At 40.8% G+C, this 25,968-nt stretch overlaps 1 protein-coding gene across 2 annotated transcripts; it reads right to left on the minus strand.

Annotated features, from left to right (window-relative positions):
- Positions 1-10,507: 10,507 nt before the first annotated feature.
- Positions 10,508-25,456, minus strand: LOC132404451 (transmembrane protein 267-like). Of its 2 annotated transcripts, XM_059988615.1 has the most exons (4): positions 25,124-25,456; positions 21,714-21,809; positions 16,422-16,808; positions 10,508-11,295 (listed from the first exon to the last, which is right to left on the minus strand). In XM_059988615.1, the coding sequence occupies exons 3-4, from the start codon at positions 16,761-16,763 to the stop codon at positions 10,960-10,962; spliced, it is 678 nt and encodes a 225-aa protein (XP_059844598.1). In that variant the 5' UTR covers positions 16,764-16,808; positions 21,714-21,809; positions 25,124-25,456; the 3' UTR covers positions 10,508-10,959. The 2 variants fall into 2 exon arrangements, with proteins under 2 accessions (XP_059844598.1, XP_059844599.1); XM_059988616.1 differs by lacking the exon at positions 21,714-21,809 and having other exon boundaries at positions 25,124-25,448.
- Between the last annotated feature and the right edge of the window lie 512 nt (positions 25,457-25,968).

The raw sequence follows: 25,968 nt of genomic DNA on the forward strand, positions 1-25,968 counted from the left end.
GAGTGGAAATCAGAAACAAGAAGGGAGCAAGGTGCTTTTTATAGACCACCCAATAGTAACAGGGGCATCAAGGAGCAGATAGGGAGGCAGATTCTGGAACGGTGCAATAATAAGAGTTTTTGTGATGGGGCATTTTAACTTTCCTAATATTGACTGGCATCTCCTTAGAGCAAATGGTTTTGATGGGGTGAAGTTTGTTAGGTGTGTTCAGGAAGGTTTCCTGATGCAATATGTAGATAAGTCAACTAGCGAAGATTGTACTTGATCTGGTATTGGGAAATGAACCCAGTCAGGCGTCAAATCTCTTGGTGGGGGGGGGGGAAATTTGGAGGTAGTGATTGCAATATTTAATTGGGGTGGGGGGATATATGATGCTATTAGGCAGGAACTTGGGAGCATAAATTGGGTGCAGATGTTCTCAGGGAAATGCATGGTAGAAATGTGGCAAATGTTCAGGGAACATTTGCATGAAGTTCTGCTTAGGTATGTTCCATTGAGGCAAGGAAAGGATGGTAGGGTAAAAGAACCATGGTGTTCAAAGAGTGTGGAAAATCTAATTAAGAAGAAAAGAAAAGCTTACAAACGGTTTGAGAAACTAGGTACTCATAGAATTATGAAAAATTTTAAGGTTGCCAGGAAGGAGCTGAAAAATGAAATTAGAAGAGTTACAGGGGGGCCTTGGTGAGCAGGATTAAGGAAAACCCCAAGGCATTCTACAAATATGTGAAGAGCAAGAGGAAGAGCTGTGTGAGAATAGGACCAATCAGGTGCAATAGTGGTAACATGTGCATGGAGTTGGAGGAGGTACTTAATGAATACTTGGCTTCAGTATTCACCAGTGAAAAAGAACTTGGCAATTGTGGGATGAATTGCAGCTGACTGAAACACTTGAGCATGTAGACATTAAGAAAGAGGATGGGCTGGAGCTTTTGAAAAGCATTAAGTTAGTTAAGTCGCTGGGACTGGACGAGATATAACCCAGGCTACTGTGGGAAGTGAGAGAGGAGATTGCTGAGCCTCTGATGATGATCTTTGCATCATCAATAGGGATGGGAGGAGTACCAGGTTTAGAGGGTTACCTATGCCATTCCCTTGTTCAGGAAAGGGAATAGAGATCACCCAGGAAATTATAGACCAGTGAGTCTTACTTCAGTGGTGGGCAAGTTGTTGGAGAGATCCTGAGAAGCAGAATTTATGAGCATTTGGAGATACATAAACTGATTAGGGATGGTCAGCATGGCCTTGTCAAGGGCAGGTTGTGCCTTATGAGCCTGATTGAATTCTAAAGACATTGATCAAGGTAGAGCAGTGGATTTAAATGGATTTAAATAAAGCATGTGATAAGGTTCCCCATGCAAGGCTCCTTCAGAAAGTAAGGAGTCATGGGATCCAAGGAGAGCTTGGATTATGGATCCATAATTGCCTTGACCACAGAAAGCAAAGGGTGGTTGTAGATGGTTCATATTCTACATGGATGTCGGTGACCAGTGATGTTCTGCAGGGATCAGTTCTGGGACCCCTCCTCTTTGATTTTTATAAATGACTTGGACCACATTTGGAGTATTGTGCTCAGGTCTGGTTGCCTCATAGGAAAGGTGAAGAAGCTTCAGAGAGGGTGCAAAGAAGATCTGCTCGGATTAGATTAATATCCTATGATGTAAAGTTGAGGGAGCTAGGGCTTTTCTCTTTGGACAAAGGAGGATGAATAGTGTCTTGATAGAGGTGTACAAGATAAGAAGCAAAGATGGAGTGCGCAGCTAGGGATTTTTCCCAGGATGGAAATAACTAATTTTAAGGTGATTGGATTGAAGTATAGGGGGATATCAGAGATAGGTGTTTTACTCCGAGAACTGTGGGTGTGTGGAACGTGCTACCAGGGATGGTGGTAGAGGCAAGTGTATTAGGGATATTTAAGTGATTCTTAGATTTGTACATGGATGTAAGAAAGTTGGAGGGCTTTGTAGAAGGGAAGTTTAGACATTAACATCGTGGGCCAAAGGGTCTGCATAGTGCTATACTTTCTATATTCTGAAGTATTAATTGTTAACTCTAGTCACTTTTTGAAAAGAAAGTGACAAACCTTGCTATAGTGTTGTTGTTTTCCAGGATAATGAAATGGGAAGTGAATGTTAATTAAGGCAGGATATGGAAGTTCACACATGTCTTTGTCATTAATCTGCTTACAAGGATTTTCCATAGAAACTATCGAAACAAAATGTGTCAATGGGAGATTTTTGTTTAGCCAGTGTGTGTTATTGCAAGATTTTCTTCAACTAATTAAAACTGTCGTACAATGCAGCTATCCTAAAAAGAGTCAATCAGGACTCATACTGGGGGTTGTGTCATCTCTGATGGAAGATTGTTGCAGAAAAATATATAACATTGGAGAGATAAAGGAGATTGACTATCTCCAGCATTTATAGTTTTATTTTAGATTTTGTGAGGAGTAATTGGATTATCATTTCTATTACTATTCAAGTTTCTTGCAGCTCAGTTACAACCTTTGTCAACCACTTCCTCCAAGCAGAGGCTGAACAATGGGTCTACTCATTGATAACTGTAGGTCTTTCTTTTGTATTTAAAATTCTGATCCCTGACCATGTACATTGCAACATGAGAATGGGTATCTTGTGACAATTCCTGATCTTCATGAGCTCTTCTACTTCCAACCAAGCACTAATCAAAATCAAATGTAATTTCAACAACTTTCAAGAAGCTCAATGCAATCCCAAACTTGATTGGCACCTTTCACTCATTTTAAACGTCCAGTCCTTCCTGCAATGAGTACCATCTGCAAAATGCACTCTCAAATCTGCACCCATAATCACTTGGAAGACTAAGAGAAGCAGCTATAGTGAAATAGCAAAACCTCAGTGTAACACGACATTTTACTTGGGAGGTAGATTGTAACTTTATGCTCTTCCCATGAAAACAGAACCTATTTCATTGTGGTGGTGTCTACCACATACTTCACCAATACCTTCCTGGAAATAAATACAAATAAACGGAAAGCTATTCTTGCCCCTTTCTCCTTTCAGACCATATTTCAAGTGAATTTCTTGAGCTATCATTATGTGTTTTGACTTGATAAGCATCTTGCTTCCTGCGATGATGCTATAACCATTTTGTTACCGAGGTAAAACACCAAAGTTTCAAAGAATGTTGTTAATTTTGTACAAATTAGACCATACTTGCCATCTTTAAAAAATTGTAGTCAGCCGTCGATCACAGGGGATCATGGGTTTGTGCCTCTGGTGGACTGTGTCCTCTCCAGGGTGGGAAGATTTGAAGAACCAGATGTTGCCCATGCAGCAGGTTTCCCCGCTCCACATCACTGATGTGGTTTAAGGGAAGGGAATGCTCCGATACAGCTTGGCACCAGTGTTGTCACTGAGATTCCCAGAGTGAAGTTGTAAACAACATCAAACTGCCTTGGGGTCCCCGGCTCCAGATTTCTTCCTTGGGCTTTACTTCTGAAGTTTTTCCCGTGGGTGGGTATGGCTACAAGGCAGTGGAGATTTAAAATCAGTTTTCCTTCACTTCGGCGGGCTGCTGTACAAGGCTGATAAGCCCCACCTGCCTGAAACAACTGGTTTTGAGGCACCAGTCACCACCTTTGCCCCTCCCTTGACAGTAGAAACAGTTCCACCAGGCCTAGTAGCTAAGCCACACGTGAAGGCCAAGAGTTGGACTTGGTTGTCAGAGGTTATTAATGACGCTCGCAATCTGGAGCACTTTATAGTTGTAGGAGCTTATTCCCACTACCACCCTGGCTATGACAACATTAGGAACTTTTAAAAAATACAGTAAACATTTTCTGTCAAGTTGTTTAAGAAATCAATATACAATTATTGTCACTTTATTAGATACAGGAGTGAAACTTGGTGTGGTCGTCTGCTGCTGTAGCCCATACACTTCAAATTTTAATGTGCTGTGCATTCAGAAATATTCCTCTGCACACCACTGTTGTAATTCATGGTTACTTGAGTCACTGTCACCCTCCTGTCAGCTTGAACCAGTTTGGCCATTATCCTCTGACTTCTCTTATTAACAAGACATTTTCATCCACAGAACTGCCATTCACTGAATATTTTTGGTTTCTTGCACCATTCTCTGTAAACTCTAAAGACTGTTGCCTGTGGGAAATCCCAGGATATCAGTAGTTTCTGAGATACTCAAACCATCCCATGGTCAAAGTCTCTTAGATCAGATTTCTTCCCTATTCTGATGCTTGGTTTGAACACCTCTTCCTCAGTGTCAACAAGACAAAGGGGGTGGTTTTTGAGTTCAGGAGAATTCACACCACTTGCACCTTGCTTTACATTGGTGGAACAGCAGTGGAAACCGCAAGCAGTTTCAACTTCCTGGGAGTGCACATCTCGCACAAACTCTCAAGATCCCAGAACACATCCTACACAATCAGGAAAGTTCACCAACGCTTCTACTCTCACAGGAGCCTGAAGAGAGCTAGACTATGTTATTCAGCAATTCAGGAACAGCTTCTTCCCCTCTGCCATCCGATTCCTAAACGGACGTTGAACCCTTGGACACCACCTCACTTTTTTTTAATAGACAATATTTCTGTTTTTTGCACATTTTTAAAACCTATTCAATATACATACTGTAATTGATTTACTTATTTATTATGATTATTTTTATTTTACTTATTATTTTTTCCTCTTCTATATTATGTATTGCATTCAACTGCTGCTGCTAAGTTAACAAATTTCTTGTCACATGCCGGTGATAATAAACCTGATTCTGATTCTATGCACATCTGTACTCATATCATTCTATAGATGAGTTCTGTTAACTTAGGTGGCATGTACACTTCCCCTGTCAAGGCCATGCATACAAGGGTGGTGGTTGGGGAGGAATTGTGGCTAAGGAAATAGCTGTCTAGTGTACTAAAAGAGAACAGAGAAAGTTGTTAAAATGAAAGAAGGTCTTGTCTTTGTTGTTTGGGCGTAAACAGATACACAGTAAAGAGCATCCTAACAAGCTGCAACATTGCATAACACGGAAACTGCACTACAGCGCACAGCTAGGCTCTACAATGGGTAGTCAAAATTGCCCAATTCATCACCACCACAGCCTACCCACCATCGAGGACACATATACCGAAAGGCACTGGAAAAGGACCAGTAACATCATGGAGGATCCTATCCACTCTGTTCATGGACTGTTTGTCCCACTCCCATCAGGGAGGAGGCTGTATAGCGTCTACGCCAGATCCACCAGATGCGAAAACAGTTACTTTCCCCAAGGAGTAAGGCTGATCAACACCTCCACCCACTAACCCACGCCTCCACACTTCATCTCTGGTCAAAATTTCTGTGCCGTCACTTTATGGACATACGATCAATTTATGTACATATTCATATTTATTGTGTTTATTATGTTTTTTATCTTATTGTGTTTTTTTTCTTTGCTGCATCATATCTGGATTTTGTCCTCCTTTATACTTGTGTACTGGAAATCTGAAGGAGAAGCTATTGTCAGATATATCAGTCTTACAGTGGAGTAAGGGGAATTTCAGAGGCACGAGAGAGGAGTTGGCTAGAATTGATTGGAAAAGAACACTGGTAGGGATGATAGCAGAGTGGCAATGGCTGGAACTTCTGGAAACAATTCAGAAGGCACAGGATATATACATCCTAAAGAGGAAGAAGTATTCTAAAGGAAAGATGACACAACCATGGCAAATAAGAGACGTCAAAGCCAACATAAAAGCCAAAGAGGGCATATATTACAGCAAAAAATTAGGGGTAAGTTAGGGGATTGGGAGGCTTTTAAAAACAAAGGTAATGAAAAAAGTCATTAAGGTAAAGATTGAATATGAAAGTAAGCTAGCCAATGATAATAAAGAGAATACCAAAGGTTTCCTCAGATACATGAAATGTAAAGAAGAGGTGAGAGTGGATAGCGACTGCTGGAAAACAATGCTGGAGAGAGTAATGGGGGTCAATGAAATGGTGGATGACTGAATAAGTATTTTGTGTTGGTCTTCATTGTGGAAGACACGAGCAGTATGGGGAAGTTTCAGGTGTCCGGGGTCATGAAGTGTGTGAAGTTACCATAACTAGAGGTAAGTCACCTGGACCAGATGCTGTATACCCCAGAGTTCTGAAAGAGGTGGCTGAAGAGATTATGAAAGCATTAGTAATGGTATTTCAAGAATCACTAGATTCTGGAATGGCGTTGGAAGACTGGAAAATTGCAAAATCACTCCGCTCTGCAAAATAGGAGAGAGGTAGAAAAATGTAAACTATAGGCCAGTTAATCATGGATAAGGTCTCAGGGCATATGATAAAATAGGCCACAGTCAGCATGGTTGTCTTGCCTGACATATTCTTTGAAATACTTTGAAATACCAAGTAGGGTAGGGTAGACAGAGAATTAGTTGATGTGTACTTGGATTTTCAGAAGGCCTTTGACAAAGTGCCTCACATGAGCCCATGGTATTACAGGAAAGATACTGGGATGGATAAAGCAGTGACTGATTGGTGGAAGCAAAGAGTGGGAATAAAGGGAGTCAGTGACTAGTGATATTCCACAGAGGTCTGTTTTGGGACCAATTCATTTTACACTATATGTCAATGATTTGGATGATGGAATGATAGCTTTGTGGCAAAGTTTACAAGTTTACTTCCCAAACACGGAGGTCAGATCAACTGGCCTAGAGTTTCTTTTTTTTTCCAGTCTTCCGGTACCACTCCAGAATCTTGAAATATCATTACTCCTGGCAACCAACTGGCAGGAGTATTCAAGGACATTTTCAACCTCTCACTGCTACCGGCGGAAATTCCCACTTGCTTCAAAAAGGCAACAATTATACCATTGCCTAAGAAGAATAATGTGAGCTGCCTTAATGACACTCATATCTATCGTGATGAAATGCTTTGAGAGGCTGGTCATGACTAAACTGAACTCCTGCCTCAGCAAGGACCTGGACCCATCGCAATTTACCTATCTCCACAATAGGTCAACAGCAGATGCAATCTCAGTGGCACTCTTCACACGACTTTAGACCACCTGGACAACACAAACACCTACGTCAGGGTGCTATAGTTTAGCATTCAATACCTTCATTCCTACAACCCTAATTGAGAGGTTATAGAACCTGGGCCTCAGTACCTCCCTCTGCAACTGGATCCTCAACTTCCTAATCAGAAGACCACAGTCTGTGCGGATTGGTGATAACATCTCCTCCTCATTGACGATCAGCACTGGTGTACCTCAGGGGTGCGTGCTTAACCCACTGCTCTACTCTCTCTATACCCATGACCGTGTGGCTAGGTATAGCTCAAATACCATCTACAAATTTGCCGATGATACAGCCATTGTTGGTGGAATCTCAGATGCTGATGAAAGGGCGTACAGGAGAGAGGTATGCCAACTTGTGGAGTGGTGTCACAGTAACAACAGCACACTCAACGTCAGTAAGATGAAAGCTGATTGTGGACTTCAGGAAGAATAAGACGAAGAAACACATACCGATCCTCGTAGAGGGATCAGAAGTGGAGAGAGTGAGCAGTTTCAAGTTCCTGAGTGTCAAGATCTCCGAGGACCTAACCTGGTCCCAACATATTGATGCAGTTATAAAGAAAGCAAGACAGTGACTACATTTCATTAGGAGCTTGAAGAGATTTGATGTGTCAATAAATACACTCAAAAACTTCTATAGATGTACCATGGAGAGCATTCTGGCAGGCGACATCACTGTCTGGGACCACACAGGGCCGAAAAAAGCTGCAGAGAGTTGTAAATTTATTTGGCACCATCTTGGGTACTAGCCTACAAAGTACCCAGGACATCTTTAGGGAGCAGTGTCTCAGAAAGGCAGCGTCTATTATTAAGGACCTCCAGCGCCCAGTGCATGTCCTTTTCTCGCTGTTACCATCAGGTAGGAGGTATAGAAGCCTGAAGGCATACACTCAGCGATTCAGGAACAGCTTCTTCCCCTCCGCTGGTCGATTCCTAAATGGACACTACCTCACTTTTTAAATATATATTATTTCTGTTCTTTGCATGATTTTTAATCTATTCAATATTTGTATACTGTAATTGATTATTATTTTATTTTTCTTCTTCATCTATATTATGTATTACATTGAACTGCTGCTGCTAAGTTTAACAAATTTCATGACACATGCCAGTGATTATAAACATGATTCTCATTTGAAGATAGGTGGAGGGGCAGGTAGTTTTGAGGAAATAGAAAGGTTACAAAAGGACTTAGAGAGATTGGGAGAATGGGCAAAGAAATTGCAGATGGAATACAGTGTTGGGAAGTTTATGGTCATGCACTTAGAAGGAACGAAAGGGTTGACTAATGTGGTAAACTATGTGTATATGTCTGGACACGCCCCTCTGCTGACTGCTCCAGTGGCTCCTCCCACAGACCCCTGTATAAAGGCGATTGGAGGCACTGCTCCTCCCTCAGTCTCCAAGATGTTGTGGTCACTTTTGCTGCTAATAAAAGTCTATCATTTGCCTCCCGTCTCCGAGAGCTATTGATGGTGCATCAACTACTTTCTAAATGGAGAGAAAATACAAAAAAACTCAGGTGTAAAGGGACTTGGGAGTCCTTGTACAATATTTTCTAAAAGTTAATTTGCAGGTTGAGTGTTTTGTGAGGAAAGGAAATGCAATGTTAGCATTCATTTCAACAGGACTAGAACATAAAAGGATGTGATGTTGAGACAATTAAAGCATTGTTGAGGCCACACTTGGAGTATTGTGAGCAGTTTTGGTGAGAAGGCAGGAGGTTGGGGCTGAGAGGAAAACTGAGTCCGCCGTGATGAAATGGCAGAGCAGACTTGATGGGCCAAATGGCCTAATTCTCCTCCTATATCTTATGGTGTTATGGAAATGATGTTAACCAATCTTGAACTGAACCTCTTGACCATGTCTGCTCACATGCTTTTATTCATGTGCCACCAGATAATTGGCTGATTTAGAAATTTGCATTAATGAGATGTACAGGTGTACCTAATAAAAGTGGCCAGTGCTGGCTTAAAAAAAATACAGCAGGCATATTCTATCAGGTTGGATTTAAATATGTAAAATGATATTATTTAGTTTCAAGAAAACAATGTAGAATAAATTGAAAAGTAGTGCACATGGAATTCTGGGATTTAACTGAAAACACTGTCTAATTTAATTTGGAATTATTAGTTACAGGTTTCCCCTGCTATTGGAAGGTAGAACGTTCCTATGAAATGGTTCGTAAGCCGGAATGCCGTAAAGTGAAGAAGCAATACCATTTATTTATATGGGAAAAATTTGTGAGTGTTTGCAGACCCAAAAAATAACCTACCAAGTCATGCCAAACAACACATAAAACCTAAAATAACAGTAACATATAGTAAAAGCAGGAATGATCTGATAAATACACAGCCTATATAATGTAGGAATACTTTTCTACAATTATTGCAGCACTGTCCACTGTAGCGAAAATCTCACACAACCGCTCTCGGCAGCACTCGTGGCAAAAACACACGGTGCAAGCACTCCTAGCAGAAACACATGGCGCAAGCTCTCCCAGCAGAAGCATTCTTTCCAGTAACCTTTAAGCTATGAAGCTACCAGATAACACAAAAATACACAGCCTATATAAAGTAGAAATAATGTACGCCCAGTGTAGTTTCACTTACTGGAATCGGGAAGACAGTGAGGATACTGATGATGGTGTGTTAGGCTGAGTCGTCGAAGGTTGGGGCGGTGGGAGGTAGAGGAGACTGGGGTGTCATCTCATCGTCGTCTGTTTCCATCAGGGCAGGCAAGTCACCTTCTATGTCTGCCTGCCTCGATGTCGAAAGTTGAGTTTTGTCGTCTGTTGTGGCTGATGTCGAATGCTTGAAAAACGACAGTATGCTTGACTGCTTAGCCTTGCGCATTTTTCTATCATACAGTTCTCTGTAAGCACTCAAACCATCCTGCAAATATGCCCTAAACCTACGTACCCTTTCAAAATTAAAGTCATACTTTTCTGCAATCATTGCAGCGTTGTCAATTGCAGCAAAACTCTCACGCAATTGCTTCCTGTTCAGTTCCTGGACAACTTCACTTTCTGCGTTCACTACTGCGTTTGATTTCAATTGTTATCCTTTCCTCTTCATCTCTCAGTTCTTGGTCACGGGATGCCAAAACCTCTTCAACATCATCTTCATCAACTTCCACAAACCCTTAGCCAAACTCACTATGTCCTTACTTTGTTCATCATGATCGAAATGCTTAATTATGTCTAGTTTTAAGCTAAGTGTAACACCCTTATGCACTCTTTTCTGATGCCTTAGAACTCATCTTGCTAATGGATGCACAAAATAAATCGACATAAAGCACAGATACTCACAGGCACGTGTTTAAGCAATGCCGGCTAGAATGCAGTTCTGGGGGAGGAGCCTGGCTGCTTGGCGTGCGCTGCCTTTTTTCGTAACAGTGAAAATACCTTCTGTTAGCGAAAGCAAATAACTAATGCAGGTCTTTCGTAACAGCGAGTTGACGTAAAGTGAATGTTCAAAAAACGGGGGACACCTGTATTTCAGATCACTATAAACAAAATTACTCACTGTTTACAAAATATTAAGTGTCATAAATTATAGTCACAACTATAGATAATCCAGTGCTTTCACACCATAGCATCTATTTTCAACAAACTAACATCCTTGTATAAATAAATACCAATCACAGTACATTCACTTGATCATTTGAAAGCCAGTTGTGTTGTGAAGATTTGATCATGTTTACAAGTTTAAAGTATTACAGCTACTTTCCTAAATACACAAACATTAAGCAGCTTCAGTGAATGGAATGTAATGATGATTTTGAATGGATTGCATAATGCCATGATCCCCTATTACACAAAGTCCCACAAAAAGTATACTACTAGTTAGAATTTCCATATTAACACAGTTCAGTGCAGGGTGCTGTACCTTTAAAAAAAACATCACAGTGTTATACATCAATTGCAATTCCATGGGACATGGACATTGTTTCTTTAGTACCAGTCATGTACATTAGAACAGAGCAAAGGTGTGGGAACGAGGATGTAATTGCTATGTAGGTCCAATATGGCACAGCAGCTGTACTTCCAAAGGGACAGAACCAAAGACCGTGGCGGACGCCATCACGGACATGATGGGAGACCCAAGAAATGCTAACCATCCATGGAAGGAAGCACCAAGAATCTTTAAGTCTCAATATCCACATGGCAAGTTTCACTGAAAAGGCCGCCACAGGTATGACTGTGGAACAATGTAGTGGAGGCCTCTGTGGGAGATGCAATGCAGCCTGAGAGAGACAGAGAGAGAGAGAGAAAATGCTATTATTGCAAAGTATTTTCAAATCATTCAAATCAAGCTTTTGTTTAACAATGTCCACAACTTTTATGCCATTTTCCATCTATTAATTGAACCATTAGAACGGGGTTCCCAACCACTTTTTATGCCATTGACCTCTACCATTAACTAAGGGGTTCATGGACCCCAGGTTGGGAACCCCTGCATCAGAACAACTATACTGACAAGCAGTTCTTTTAACCTCTATAACGGGCGCAAAATCTGACTAACTACAACAGAGTAGGGAATGAATGAAGGGGTGTAACTTATCTGAGCTTGGTGACAGGACAACCTTTGTTGCCCTCCCTCTATCACATGCACATCCATTCATTTATAAGAATTATCAGACTGGCGAAAGATGTTGCAGGTTGGCTGGGATAGCAAACTAGGTGAGAGGAACTAAACGTCTGCAAAGGAATGGTAAGTAAATAGAGTGGGAAAGAACCTGAAACCTAATCTAGGGATGTCCAAATATTTTCTGTTCAAATAAATTCACCTGTCCAAATATAAAGGATAAAAAAAGAATTTTTTAAAATGGTGCAGAACTAATGCCTGAGGGAGTTAGGTGTTCCATGTATGTAAAACATTTACTATGTCTAAATTTTTACTTTTGATACTTGCCCATATTAAACTGATCATTTTATTTATTTATTTGCAATACAGCATGGATTAGGCTGTTCCAGCCCTTCGAGCCATGTGACTCAGTAACCCGATTTAACCCCAGCCTAATCATGGGACAATTTAAAATGACCAGTTGAGCTAAAAATTGCGGACTGTGGGAGGAAAATGAACTCTCAGAGGAAACGCCACGGTCACGGGGAGAATGCACAAACTCCTTACAGGCAGCGGTGGAAACTGAACCAGTGGCACTGGTACGGTGAAGCATTGTGCTGACCATTATGCTACTCTGCCACCCTATGCTGTGATTCCCCAACTATAGTTTAAATAAGTCTCCTCAGCCCTCATGGGTACAGAATTGTGCTGAACAGTTGATTCTGTATTCTGAGTGCAGTGTTTGGTTCTAAATGCACTCACCAGTGTAAACATTTCCATGTTTACTTCCAGGGTAAACACATCAAACCCTGTAAGAGTTCATCGACTTCAGTGAGATTACCTCTCATTCTTCCAAACCTTGAAGACCACAGGACCAGTTTGTTTAATGCATTCCCTCTCTCACATGCATTTCCATTCTTTGACAGCGTAACCAGACCGGTACACAACAAAGCAGCCACAATCTCCATTCACAGGATTTCAGTAAGCCACTTTCAATAAAGACCAATGCACTGTTGATTTTCTAATTACTTCCTGCTCCCAGAAATTAAATTTTTGTGATTTACATTCCCTTGTCTCTATTTTTTTAAATCAAAGTGGATGACAACTCATTATTCCACATTGTCTTCCATCTGATAAAGACCTTGTATGTAATGAAGTCTAACTGCTGTAAGGTTGACTGAATATTGGGAAAGTCAAAAGAGCTCTGTATGTGATATTTGTCACTGCTCAGATCTGAGTACTGTCTTCCAAATGAACAGAGGACCTGCAGTTTGCTATATTTGCTAGAGACAGAGTGAATTCATGACAAGTGGCGACGAGGCGTACAGGAGCAAAATAGATTGGCTGGTTGAGTGAAGTCACAACAACCTTACACAATGTCAGTAAGACCCAGGAATTGATTTCAGACTTCAGGAAGGGGAATTGGGAAAATAAACAAGAGACTTCATTGACAGGGCAGCAGTGAAAAGCGTGAGTAGCTTTAAGTTTCTGGACATCAACATTTCAGAGGATCTATCCAGAGTCTAACACATTGATGCGATCATGAAGAAGTCAGGTCAGAAGCTATAATTCATTAGAAGCTTGAGATCTGGTATGTCATCAAAGACTCTAGCAAATTTCTACAGATGTATGGTGGAGAGTATTCTGACTGGTATGGAGGGTCCAATGTATAGGATTAAAAGAGGTTGCAAAAGATTGTAGACTCAGCTAGTCCATTGTGGGCACAACCCTCCCCACCACGAGGACATATTCAAAAGGTGAAGCCTCAAGAATGTGGCATCCAACAATAATTACTCCCCAGGACATGCCCTCTTCTCATTACTATCACGAAGACACACAGATTTCTGAATGGCCCATAAACACTACCTTGCTGTTCCTCTTTTGCTCCATTTATTTAATAAATTTTTATTGTACCTTATGGTACCTTATGTCATGCACTGTCCAGCTGCCGCAAAATGACAAATTTCTCAACAAGTATCACTGATAATGAACCTGATTATGATTTGGAAGTTGCACTATGCAAATACACCTCTGGGGCATTTGATTTATTGAAAAAACAATGCAGTTGAAACACAATTCTGACAATATTTTGGCAATTTGTAGAAAACCAGCAGCTGCCTTAAATATAATGAATATCACAGAGAACCATTGTCAGTATTTCCTGTGTTTAAAAACTAAATGGCTCCACCTACAGTCATGTCATATACTGCAACACTTACAATAAGGGTTGAAAGGAATGTACTGAACTTAAAAATTAAATTTAATTGGAATTATTCTAACACATAAATAACAAAAACAGTCAGCAATAAAATGCTTACTCAATGTATGTACATTACAGTTTGCAACATACAAATTCTTCACTGACTCTAGGAAGTGATAATTTATGTCCACACTTCTTGCTACCTTAAGAAAGCAGCCAGCAAAATCAAAGACACCACCCACCCCAGACTTTCTCTCCTCTCTCCCTCCCATCGTGCAGAAGCTACAAAAGCCTAAAGCATATGCACCAGGCTCAAGGATTCTGCTATTGTAACTGTTGTGTATTTAATATTTCAGTAATACTTGAGCGATCCCTACGGAAAGCAGAGATTATATGTTGGTCCTGGAGGCTGGTGGGGTGGTAGGTGAGAACAACCAGCCCACCACCCTCCGGGTCCAACATATAATTCTCCGTAACTTCTGCCACCTCCACTGGGATCCCACCACCAAGCACACCTTTCCCTCCCCCCCCCCTTCTGCTTTCTGTAGGGATCGCTCCCTATGCGACTCCATTGTCCATTCGTACCCCCCCCCCCCCCATCCCTTCCCACCAATCTCCCTCCTGGCACTTACCCTTGTAAGCAGAACAAGTGCTACACCTGTCCTTACACTTCCTTCCTCACCACTATTCAGGGCCCCAGACAGTCCTTCCATGTAAGGCAACACTTCACCCGTGAGTCAGTTGGTGTGATAAACTGCATCTGGTGCTCCCGGTGTGGCCTTTTATATACGCAGACTGGGAGACCGTTTTGCCGAACACCTACACTCTGTCCACCAGAGAAAGCAGGATCTCCCAGTAGCCACACATTTTAATTCCATGTCCTATTCCCATTCTGATATGTCTATCCATGGCCTCCTCTACTGTCAAGATGAAGCCACACTCAGGTTGGAGGAACAACACCTTATATTCCGTCTGGGTAGCCTCCAACCTGATGGCATGAACAATGATTTCTCTAACTTCCGTTACTGCCCCCCTCCCCTTCTTACCCCAGCCCTTATTTATTTATTATTCCCCCCCTTTTTCTTCTTTTCTCTCTCTGTCCCTGTCACAATCACTCCTTGCCTGGCCTCCCTCTGGTGCTCCCCTCCCCCTTTCTTTCTCCCTAGGCCTCCTGTCCCATGATCCTCTCCCTTCTCCAGCTGTGTATCCCTTTTGCCAATCAACTTTCCGGCTCTTAGCTTCATCCCTCCCCCTCCTGTCTTCTATCATTTTGGATTTCTCCCTCCCCCTCCTACTTTCATATCTCTTACTATCTTTTCTTTCAATTAGTCCTGACGAACGGTCTTGGTCCGAGACGTCGACTGTACTTCTTCCTATAGATGCTGCCTGGCCTGCTGCATTCCAACAGCATTTTGTGTGAGTTCTAAGAAATAATTAAGGTTGCTTTATGGTCTAACGAATGTGTAACCAATTTAGAGCTGCTTTAGTCACTTGTAAAAGGATAACAGTGTTATAACTAATAATCCTGCATAAATCTTAAGGTCAATGGATTTCGCTTTTGTTAATTTGATTTCACTAGTTAAATGCAAAACAATTCTGGTGACTACACCATGTGCTCTTCTCACTGCTACATTCCTACACGAAGTGTTGTTGAAGGAAAGTCGAGTCCATCGTCAGAAACCCCACACCCAGGTTATGTTCTTTTCTCATTGTTGCCATCAGGAAGAATTTAGAAACTTCAGGACTCACACTGCAAGGTTCAGGAACAGTTATCAGCCCTCAACCATCAGGCTCTTGAACCACAGGGGATAACTTCACTCAACTGTACTCACCCCAACACTCAAGAGTTCCTACAACCTATGGACTCACTTTCAAGGACCTTCATCTCATGTTCTCGATATTTATTGCTTGTTTATTTATTTATTATTATTGCTTCTTTTTTCATTTTGTATTTGCACAGTTTGTTGTCTTTTGCACATTGGTTGTTTATCTGTTTTGTCATGTATGGTTTTTCATTGATTCCATTGTGTTTCATTGTAGTTACTGTGAATGCCCACAAGAAAATGAATCTCAGTGTTGCATATAGTCACATACATGTACTTTGATAATAAATTTACTTTGAACATTAATCATCACATAATATTGTTCCTCATCACTCAGTAAAATTAGTTTTCTGGCTTCTAATAGATCATATACACAATTTATTTCCATCTATTTCCTTAACTTCTGCCATCATTAGGATACCTTTCAAGCTCCTAACAACCACAATAAAAACTTAGGTACCAAATTTCGATTTTAAAAAGTAACAGAACTTCTGGGTTCCTATGAGTCATGGAATAAATAATCTATTTATTTGCAATTTGAACTAATTAAAATTAATTAAATGAAGTTCAATGTAGTATATGGTGACACGTACATACTTCGATAATAAATTTACTCTGAACATTGAACTTTAAAAGTCTGCAAGTAGATATCATATTTACATGAAATATTACTTTTAAGTTACAAAAATTTAATTGTTTTGCAACAATATGTTCACAGGAAATGCAGTAAATTAGATTTTATGGACTAATCTTCAGGTCAATTGCTCTAATTTTTGTGCTTACCTTCAAAGATAAGGATCCAGCTGCCACAAAGTGGTCAGCGTCAATGACAGAAGACAGAAGGCCAGCTAAAATTACCTCATAAAAATCACTCTTCTTTCTCAATCCAATGACAATAGCCCAAGACCACAGTCCGATGACACCATGCACAGTGTTGTCTGAAAGAGCCCTAAGCCAATCGTTGCTCTGTATTAATGAAAGCTGTAAACACTGATCAGAGAGGAAGCAGAAGATTCCTAGTCCAATACTTGAAATGACTGATGCTGTGCTGAATGTTTTCAGCAGTGCTTGAGCATGTTCTGTCTCTGTTGCCATTGCAATCGTTGACTGTTTTGACTTGAACATTGTTCAATGTATCATCCATGATATTTTACATCCATGTTCCTCATTCTAGACCAAGGAAATAACAGGTTTTGTTAGTGGCAACCTCAAAGTTCAATTATATGAGAACACATTTGTTACCCTTCTGGTGGTCTGATTCAAGTGAAGTGAATGTTCTACTGTATAATAACTAGATCAAAGAAGGAAACAGTTTGTAAAACAACAATCTTTCAACCGTCTGTATACAGGTCTGCTATAACACAAAGTTTCTTCGGAATGCAAATAGTATGTTGTAGAAAATGGTATTATAAAAAATTTGTGTAAATAGGTTAAAAGGTTAGGGGCTGAAGAATTTTAGACTCACAAAATGTTATTTGCTATAATCTTGCTGTGTTACCGCAACTTAAAATACTAAAGGCTGGATGCTATTTCCTTTAATTGAGTATTATTGTATAAGTGTCAATAGAAGCGATTGCTTGTCAATTTTGAATGGCCTCCTCAGGTGAAACTAGCAGGCTGTATTTTTAAGCAAAATTAGTGACTCCAGAGAGGTTACATACAAACAGGGCTCCCAACACCATCCCACAAGCCCCTCCCAGAAATATTTTGTCTACTTGTCAATTTTTAAAGTAATTCTTAATTGTTTCTCTAACTCCTGATCAAAATTGTTACAACCAATTCGGCCCAATGTTTCCTAATTAATCAATTGCATTATATTAAGGCGATGTCATTGTGTGTGTGTGTGTGGGGGGGGGGAGGGGTGGGGAGGGTTAGCATGGCAGCATAGCAGCTAGCACATCACTTTACAGCGCCAGCCATAAGATTGGGGTTTGATTCCCACTGTTGCCTATGAAGAGTTGGTACGTTTTCTCTGTGACCATGTGAATTTCCTCCCACATTCCCAGTGATGTACAGTTAGAGTTAGAAAGCTCTGGGCATGCTACGTTGCTGCAGGAAGGATGGCAACACTATGTGAGCTACCCAACACAGTCCTCACTGATTTGATCTGACACAAATGATGCATTTCATTTTATGTTTCAATGTACCTGTAACAAATAAAGCCAATCCTTATAATCTTTTATATACAATTTGTGCTATGGAAACTTGTTATAACAGAACTGCAAATATGCACACGTATACTGTAAGACCACAAGATATATGTAGGAGCCTCATCTGTTAACCCTTTCATTCCTAGAATCATTCTCCTCTAGACCCACTACAATGCTAGCAAATCTTTTCTTAGATAAGGGAATCAAAACAGCTCCTAATACTCCAAGTGCAATCTGGGCAGCGTCTTATAAAGCTTCAGCATCACATTCTTGCTCTTATATTCTAGTCCTCTTGAAGTGAATGCTAACATTGTATTTACCTTCCTTACCATCAACTCGACCTACAAGTTAACATTTAGGGAATCTTACATAAGAACTCTAAATCCCTTCGCACCTCTGATTTTTGAACTTTTCCCCCACTTACAAAATAGTCTACCCCTTTATTCCTTCAACCAAAGTACATGTCCATAATATTCTCTACACTATATTCTATGTGCCACTTCTTTGCCCTGTCTCCCAATCTGTCCATATCCTGCAGACTCCCTGCTTCCTCAATACTACCTATCACTCCACCTATGTTTGATCAAATGCAAACTTGGCCTCAAAGCTATCAATTTTGTCATCCAAGTCATTGACATAAAACGTGAAAAGAAGCCATCCCAGAACAGACCCCTGAAGAACTCCACATGTCACTGGTAGTTAACCAGAATCGTCCCTCTTTATTCCAACTCTGTCTCCTGTCAAGCAGCCAATCTTCCAACTATGCTAGTATATTTCCTGTTATATCTTGTTAAGCAGCTTGTGTGCGGCACCTTGCCAAAGGCCTTCTGAAAATCCAAGAAAACAACATCCATTGACTCTCCTTTGACTATCTTGCCTGTCATTTCCTCAAAGAATTCCAACAGATTTGTCAGGCAAGATTCCCCTTCAAGGAAACCATGCTAGCCTACTTCATCATGTACCTCTAAGTACCCCGAAACTTCGTCCTTACTAATGGATTCCAACATTTTCCCAAATACTGAAGTCAGGCTAACTGGCCTACAATTTCCTTTCTTCAGCCTCCCTTCCTTCTTAGTAAAGAGTGACATTTGCAATTTTCCAGCTCTCCAGAATCATGCCAGAATCTAATGATTCTTGAAAAATCATTACGAGTGCCTCCACAATCGCTTTAGCTACCTCTTTCAGAACTCTGGCATGTAGTCTATATGGTCTAGGTGACTTATCTATCTTCAAACCTTTCATCTTCCTAAATACCTTTTCCTTAGTAATAGCAACTTCACTCACTTCTGCCCTCCGACAATCTCAAATTTCTGGCATACTGCTAGAAGTCAAGACTGACACAAAATACTTACAATTTCTTTGCCCTCCCACCCCATTACTACCTCTCCAATGTCATTTCCCAGCAATCCAACATCCACTCTTGCCTCTCTTTTACTCTTTATATATCTGAAATAAACTTTTGGAATCCTCTGATATTTTTGGCCAGTTTACCTTCAATTTTAATAATTTCTTTCCTTCAGGTTCTTTTTAGTTGCCTTCTGTTGTTTTTAAAAAATTACCAATCCTCCAATTTCCCACTACTTTTTGCTCTACTAATGCCCCACTTTTGATTTTATGCTGTCTTTGATTTCACTTGACAGCCACTGTTGCCTCATCCTCCCATTAAAATACTTATTCAACTTTGGGATGTATCTATCCAGAGACTCCTGAATTTTTCCCTAGAACTCCAGCCATTGCCATTCTACTTTCATCCCTGCAATTGTTCCTTTCCAATCAACTTCGGCCAGCTCCTCTCTTGTGCCTCTGTAACTTCTTTTACTTCACTATAACACTGACACATCCGACTTTAAATTTCCCTCTCAAACTGCAGGGTGAATTCTCTCGTTTTATGGTCACTGCCTCCTAAGCTCTCTAATCAAATCTGGTTCATTACACAACCCCCAATCCAATATTGCCTTTTCTCGAGTGGGCTAAACCACATCCTGCTTTAAAAAGCCATCTCGTAGACATTCTCCGAATTTCCTCTCTTGGGATCTGATTTTCCCCATCTACCTGCACATTGAAATCCCCATGGCTATCATAACATTGCCCTTATTACATACCTTTTCTATTTCCCATTGAAATTTACTGTATATCCCACATCTTGGCTACTGTTTGGGTGCCTGTATATAATTCCCATCAGGGTCTTTTAATCTTGATCAGGACCTGATGAAGCGTCTAGGCCCAAAACATTGACTGTTTACTCTTTTCCATAGATGCTGCTTGGTTCTTCCAGCATTTTTTGTGATGTTGTTTTGGATTTCCAGTATCTGCAGATTTTCTTGTGTTTGTGTGTCCTTTCATCCTTGCAATTTCTTAACTTGACCCACAAGGATTCTACAACTTCTGACCCTCTGTCACCTCTTTCTAAGGATTTGATTTCATTTGAGCCAGACAGGCTCCCTGCCTAACTGCCTGTCCTTTGGATACAAGGTGTATTCTTGGATGTGAAGCTCCCAACTATGATCTTCTTCCATCCATGTCTCACTGATGCTCACAATTTCATACCTGCCAACCTATACCTGTGCTATAATATCATCTACCTTATTCTGTATACTGTGTGCATTCAAATATAACACCTTCAGTTCTGTATTTATTACCCTTTTCAATGCCCCATGTTACACTTCATCTCATTCCTCAATCTGGAATTTTGCCCTGTCATTTTCCTGTCCATCCTTACAGTCTTACTACATACTGCATCAACTTGTACCCCAATAGCCCCATTCTTAGTCCTATCACTCTGATTCCCACACCCCAGCCAACTTAGTTTAAACCTCCCAACAGCACTAGCAAAAATGCCCACATGGATATTGGTCCTCCTTGGTGTCAGGTATAACCTTCTCCCAAAGAGACGAAGAGATCCCAAGGATTTAGACATTTGAATCCCTGCCCCTTACACCATTTTCTCAGCCATTCATTAATTTCTACCATCATCCTATTTCTACCCAGAGATTACTGCCTTGGAGGTCCTGTTCTTCAACCTTTTCCCTAACTCCCTATACTCACTGCGCAGGACTTCTTCCCTCTTTCTACCTTTGTCATCGGTGCCAATGTGCACCTCAACCTCTTGTTGCTGACTCTCCCTCTTGAGAATCTTCTGCAGCAGCCCCAAGAAATCCTGGATCCTAGCACCTGGAAGGCAACACACCATCCTGGCCTGTGTTTTGTGGCCACAGAATCTACTGTCCCCTTAACTTTCAATCTCCTATCACTATCACTCCTCCTAACTTTACTCTTCCCTGCTAAACCTCAGAGCCAGCTGCAGGTCCACTGGCCTGACTGCTGCTGTTGTGCGCTGTCTTTCCTAGCTTTATCCAGAGGGGTGTACTTGTTGCTGAGGGGGATGGCCAGAAGGGTAACCCTGCACTGACTGCTTACTCAACTTCCTTCTCCCGGTGGTCACCCACCTACTATCTGAAGCTTGTACTCTGGGTGTGACCACCTCAGTAAAATAGTCACTACTTAGTTTTCAGCCTCTTGGATCATCCTGAGTGCTTCCACCTCCAGCTCCGTGACCTTGTCAGTCAGGACCTGAAATTGGGTGCACTTCCTGCAGATGTAGTCAACAGGGAGATTGTTAGGTACCTTAGAAATCCCACATCTTACAGGAGGACAATCCACTGCCTGAACTATCATCCTGACTACACTTATTATGCCTCTAACTTCTCAAATTTATGTTCTAGCCTGTGCATGTTCTCACCAAAGCCTGTTGAGCCAAAGCCGGACTACCCTAATATTGTCCATTCACACAATGGCTGCTCTAATGATTAGATCTAATTATAATATGTAATTAGTTAATTCAGCAAAGTAATAAATTATCTGGATAGACTATGAAATATAATTATTCGATATGAATATCACAGATTTTTGTCCAAACATTCATTACCTCTCTCTTTATGGAGGTTGCCAACAGTATTTGAGGGGAAGGGAAATCAATTTAAATTTAATTTACTGCAAATCAAAGACTGCAGGTGCTGGATATCTGGAATAAAAATAGAAAATGATGGAAATGCTTAATATCTGTTTAAGGATACACAGAGTTAACATTTCAGGTTGAAGGCACTTCCTAAGAACTGGGTTTCCAGAATTTTCTATCGTAGTTTTAAATAGAAGTTAGTCGATTTCTCTGGTTTTCAAATGCTCCATTTTGCTCATACTTATTACTATTGTCTATTAATTCTAGACAGCAGCACCCTTTTAATAATTTAACCCAAAGCAATCATATTATAACAGCATAAAATTATTGCTGAAGTGTGCATTTCATAAAATCTGATTGATGGCCTAATCGGTGCAATTCATTTGCAACATTTTTTCAGATCGAGTTGTTCAGATACAAATTAGATAGATTTCTTTTAGAATATATTATGTTTGTATTATGCAGAATAATATCAAGGGCATTATGCTTTGGAGAAGCCGTTAGTTTACATCCATTTGGACTTTCTCCTATATAGGCTATCCCCAGAATACAAATGCCCCATAATTAAGTTTACTATTGTAGCATGTACCGAGATACAGTGAGAAGCAACGTTTCTTCCTATTAAAGGTAAAACTAGTTCCCTCTTTCCATTTTCAGTAATTGCTTTTTCTTAAATAACCATGTGTTTTTGATACCATTCATTACAATTCTGTGGGAGTTATAGTTACCATATCAGACGATTTTTGCGTATTAATCAACATGGCCAAAATCGACTAACGCTGGTCTGGGGAAACTGAACTAGTTTGTTATCTGGGGGGTGGCCTGCATCTGGTGTAGGTTGAAGTCACCTGCAACTGTAATGATTGGCTTCTCTTATGTTTAGCTAACCTCATAGAATTCCCAAAATGAGTTCACTCAATGACGTGACAAACAGGGTTGATGGTTTTCCTGCATCCAGCACTCTGGTGAATGCAAGGCTAGCTTCCATGTGGGATTAGCTCAGTTATGGGCATTTCTATTTGCACAGGTGCAGGTTCAGTGAAAATGTGATCCTAATCACTCACTTATTGTGATCTAGGAAGAGGTCATTCACCTTATTAGATTGTATCAGGTACTAGCACATCATTCTCACTGCCCCTCATATTTCCTTATATTGTCTTTTATTAATTCAGATTAAGAGTCATAAAGTTATAGAACACTATAGCTCAGAAACAGATTCTTCAGCCTATCTAGTCCATAATGAACTAATAAACTGCCTGGTCCCATCGACCTGCCCGTGGACCATAGCCCTCTATGTCTCTCCCATCTGTTGTAACATGAACAGTCACAGGAGAGACACTAAAGCTAGTGAATACTCTAGTGTTTTATTCCACAAAATAAGACACTTTTGGAGGAAGAGAACTCCTGACCCAATATTATATGACATTTTATATGCTAAAGAACAAAGTTAACAGCAGGACAATTCTATGGTTGTACTGCATCTGCACTGCTTCCTTTGAATTGCATACAATTTTCACACATCTCCTTCTTCGCACCCACATTCCAGACGCTCAAAATAAATGTTAATCAGGATTGTTTGGTTTTCAATCAACTGGTATCCACAGCTTCAGGAAAAGTATTGTTCAGGGCTGCATTTTATATTTAATCTACAATCCATGTTCAAATCTGAAGAATGCCTGCTGTTGAACTCAATATTTGTTATATACCCTAACTCCATGATAACACCCTAACACCATCCATATACCTATCCAAGTTTCTCTTAATTATTGAAATCAAACTTGCATCCATCACTTCTGCTGGCAGCTCATTTCACACACACACCACCCTCTGACAGAAGAAGTTCCTCCTCATGTTCCCCTTAAACATTTCACCTTTCACCGTTAACCCATGAACTCCAGTTCTGGTCTCATCCTCAGTGGAAAAAAACCTGTTTGTAATTACCCTATTTATACTCTTCATAATTTTGTATGCCTTCGTGGAATCTTCCCTCATTCTCCTGCACTCTGGGAAATAAAGTCCTTTTATCCTTTCCCTATAACTGAGGTCCTCAAGATCTGCAAACATCCTTGTAATTGGAGAAACATACATCCAGATAAAGGGGAAACTTACAGTGACCAAGTAACCTACTGCCATGTCTTTGGATAGAACCCATGTAATCACAAGAGGATTGCGCAAATTCCATATTTGGAATCCAGGTTGATGGAACAGGCTGAGAGCAGTACAAACTGCTGCACCAATGGTCCGCCATACCTTTGTATGCCCAAAAAAAGCAAGTATTACTGATATGCAGATCACTAACTTGGGCTGCTTTTGATACCTTTACATATTCATTAACATTGTTTATGCAGGATATCAAGAGTTGCACAGTTGCTCCTGAAGACAATTTATCAGAGATGTTATGGTGTAGAAGACACTACCTCTCAGAATATTTCAGAGAATATGTCACAGGCCAATGACATGCAGAAAAATTAAACCATTAACTTCAATGGTACACAGAGCTTTCAGAAACAAAATATATGATGATTAAAAATACATACACTTGTCTAGTTTTTAGAAATATATCATCATGTTTGCCTCTAAATGCCTTTTGTTGTCTCCCAAGAAAAATGTTAGCAAATTTAAAATGGTATTTGTATTATTTATATTATTTGTATTATTTATTCCTTTCTTTTATCTATTGGAATATTTTCTATTTCAGATGTTGGAATTCCACTTGCAAATTTGTCAGATCTAAAGTGATAAATAGGGAGGTCTGGAAATAAATGCTGTTTCAAATATGAAACTACGCTTTCCATCAATATATTTCAGATGTCAGTACAAAAACGGGATTTTTCTTTTACAAAGCAATATACACAAAATGCTGGAGGAACTCAGCAGGTCAGGGAGCATCCATGGAAATGAACAGTCGACTTTTCGGACGGAGACCCTTCTTCAGGACTAATTTTTTTTTACAAATAGTGTAACTAAATAGTATTTAATTAATTAATGCACAGACTGACGAGAAAACATGCATTAATGTAATTAGGCCTACTTACAATTATTTTTAAAGGATGTGGAAATAAATTTCTTTCAAAAAAAACCTAAGATTTAACAAATAATTATATTTTTGATCAATACACAGAACAAAGCCATTGGTTGAGAAACTAGACCTGGAAATGTGTTAAGAGTGCAGAAAATGAGCCATACGTTTCATGTTTTGTTAGTAAGGAAACCCAATGACGGCTCTGACATAGGAAGCTTCAACCTCTCTCTGATGGATGGTGGCGGACTTGCTGCGTATTTCAAGCGGCCTCTGATGCCAACCACCCATTATTAAGTAATATTCCTGATCTCATCACCACCGCTCGCAGGGAAGCCAGGAGGCGGATTTTGTCCCTTACCTTATTTCAGCCGACGGACATCGGCCACAGGGAGCCCAGGATGGATGCACACACACGGGTCAGCGCTGAATTATCATGGATGAGGCGTGGGCCGTTCAATCGGCTCGGCGCTTCCCCCGCACTGTGTCAGAAGCAGGAAGATCCACGTCCCTCAGTGAGCTCCAGCACAACACGAAACCGCCGAGCCCACCGCTACAACAAAGGGCACCAACACCGACAACAGACCCGCACCCTCTCCACCGCCACAATTACACCCGCCCCCGCGGGCCAAGGCCCACGGTAATTGGTGCGAAATCCTCAACGGCTTGAGGGAATTGGTGTTTCATAGTGTCAATCATATGCGATCCCTGCGCCGTCTCCCGAGCGGTAAGTGATGACCCACCCCTCGTCTGCGAGGATTGGCGATTTGAGCAGCTTGCCTTTTGATTGGCCGAATGGGACATCAATCGTTGAATTTCGCACATGGTTGGTGACACCGAAGTCCGGCTCTCCGTGGCCGTGTCCCGCAGTGTTTTGACGTGTGAAGTTCTCGAGAGGCTTGTCCCTTATCACAAACATACATGGAGCAACATTAGGCCTGTCGAATCTATACAGCTTCACTCATAGAGTATTTCAGGGCAGGAACAGGGTCCATCTGAAATATTCCATCGGCCCCTCACTCAACGTGGAACATAGGAACAGCGAAGACATATACATCAGGACGCTCCTTATCGACTGCAGCTCGACATTCAATACTATCATCCACACAAAACTAATCTATAAGTCCAAGACGTAAGCCTCAATACCTCCTTATGCAATTGTGTCCACTTTGGACAAAGTGGTTGATAAATCCTATGCGGTTTGGA

Source organism: Hypanus sabinus, chromosome 14 (assembly GCF_030144855.1).
Source record: "Hypanus sabinus isolate sHypSab1 chromosome 14, sHypSab1.hap1, whole genome shotgun sequence".
NCBI lineage: Eukaryota > Metazoa > Chordata > Chondrichthyes > Myliobatiformes > Dasyatidae > Hypanus > Hypanus sabinus.

Bases quoted from the DNA above. Each gene is read 5' to 3' on its own strand.
- LOC132404451 (XM_059988615.1), bottom strand. From the start codon at position 16,763: ATGTTCAAGTCAAAACAGTCAACGATTGCAATGGCAACAGAGACAGAA. The intron at 11,296-16,421 runs GTAAGCACAAAA...TGTCTCTCTCAG, and splicing joins CTGGATCCTTATCTTTGAAG to GCTGCATTGCATCTCCCACA.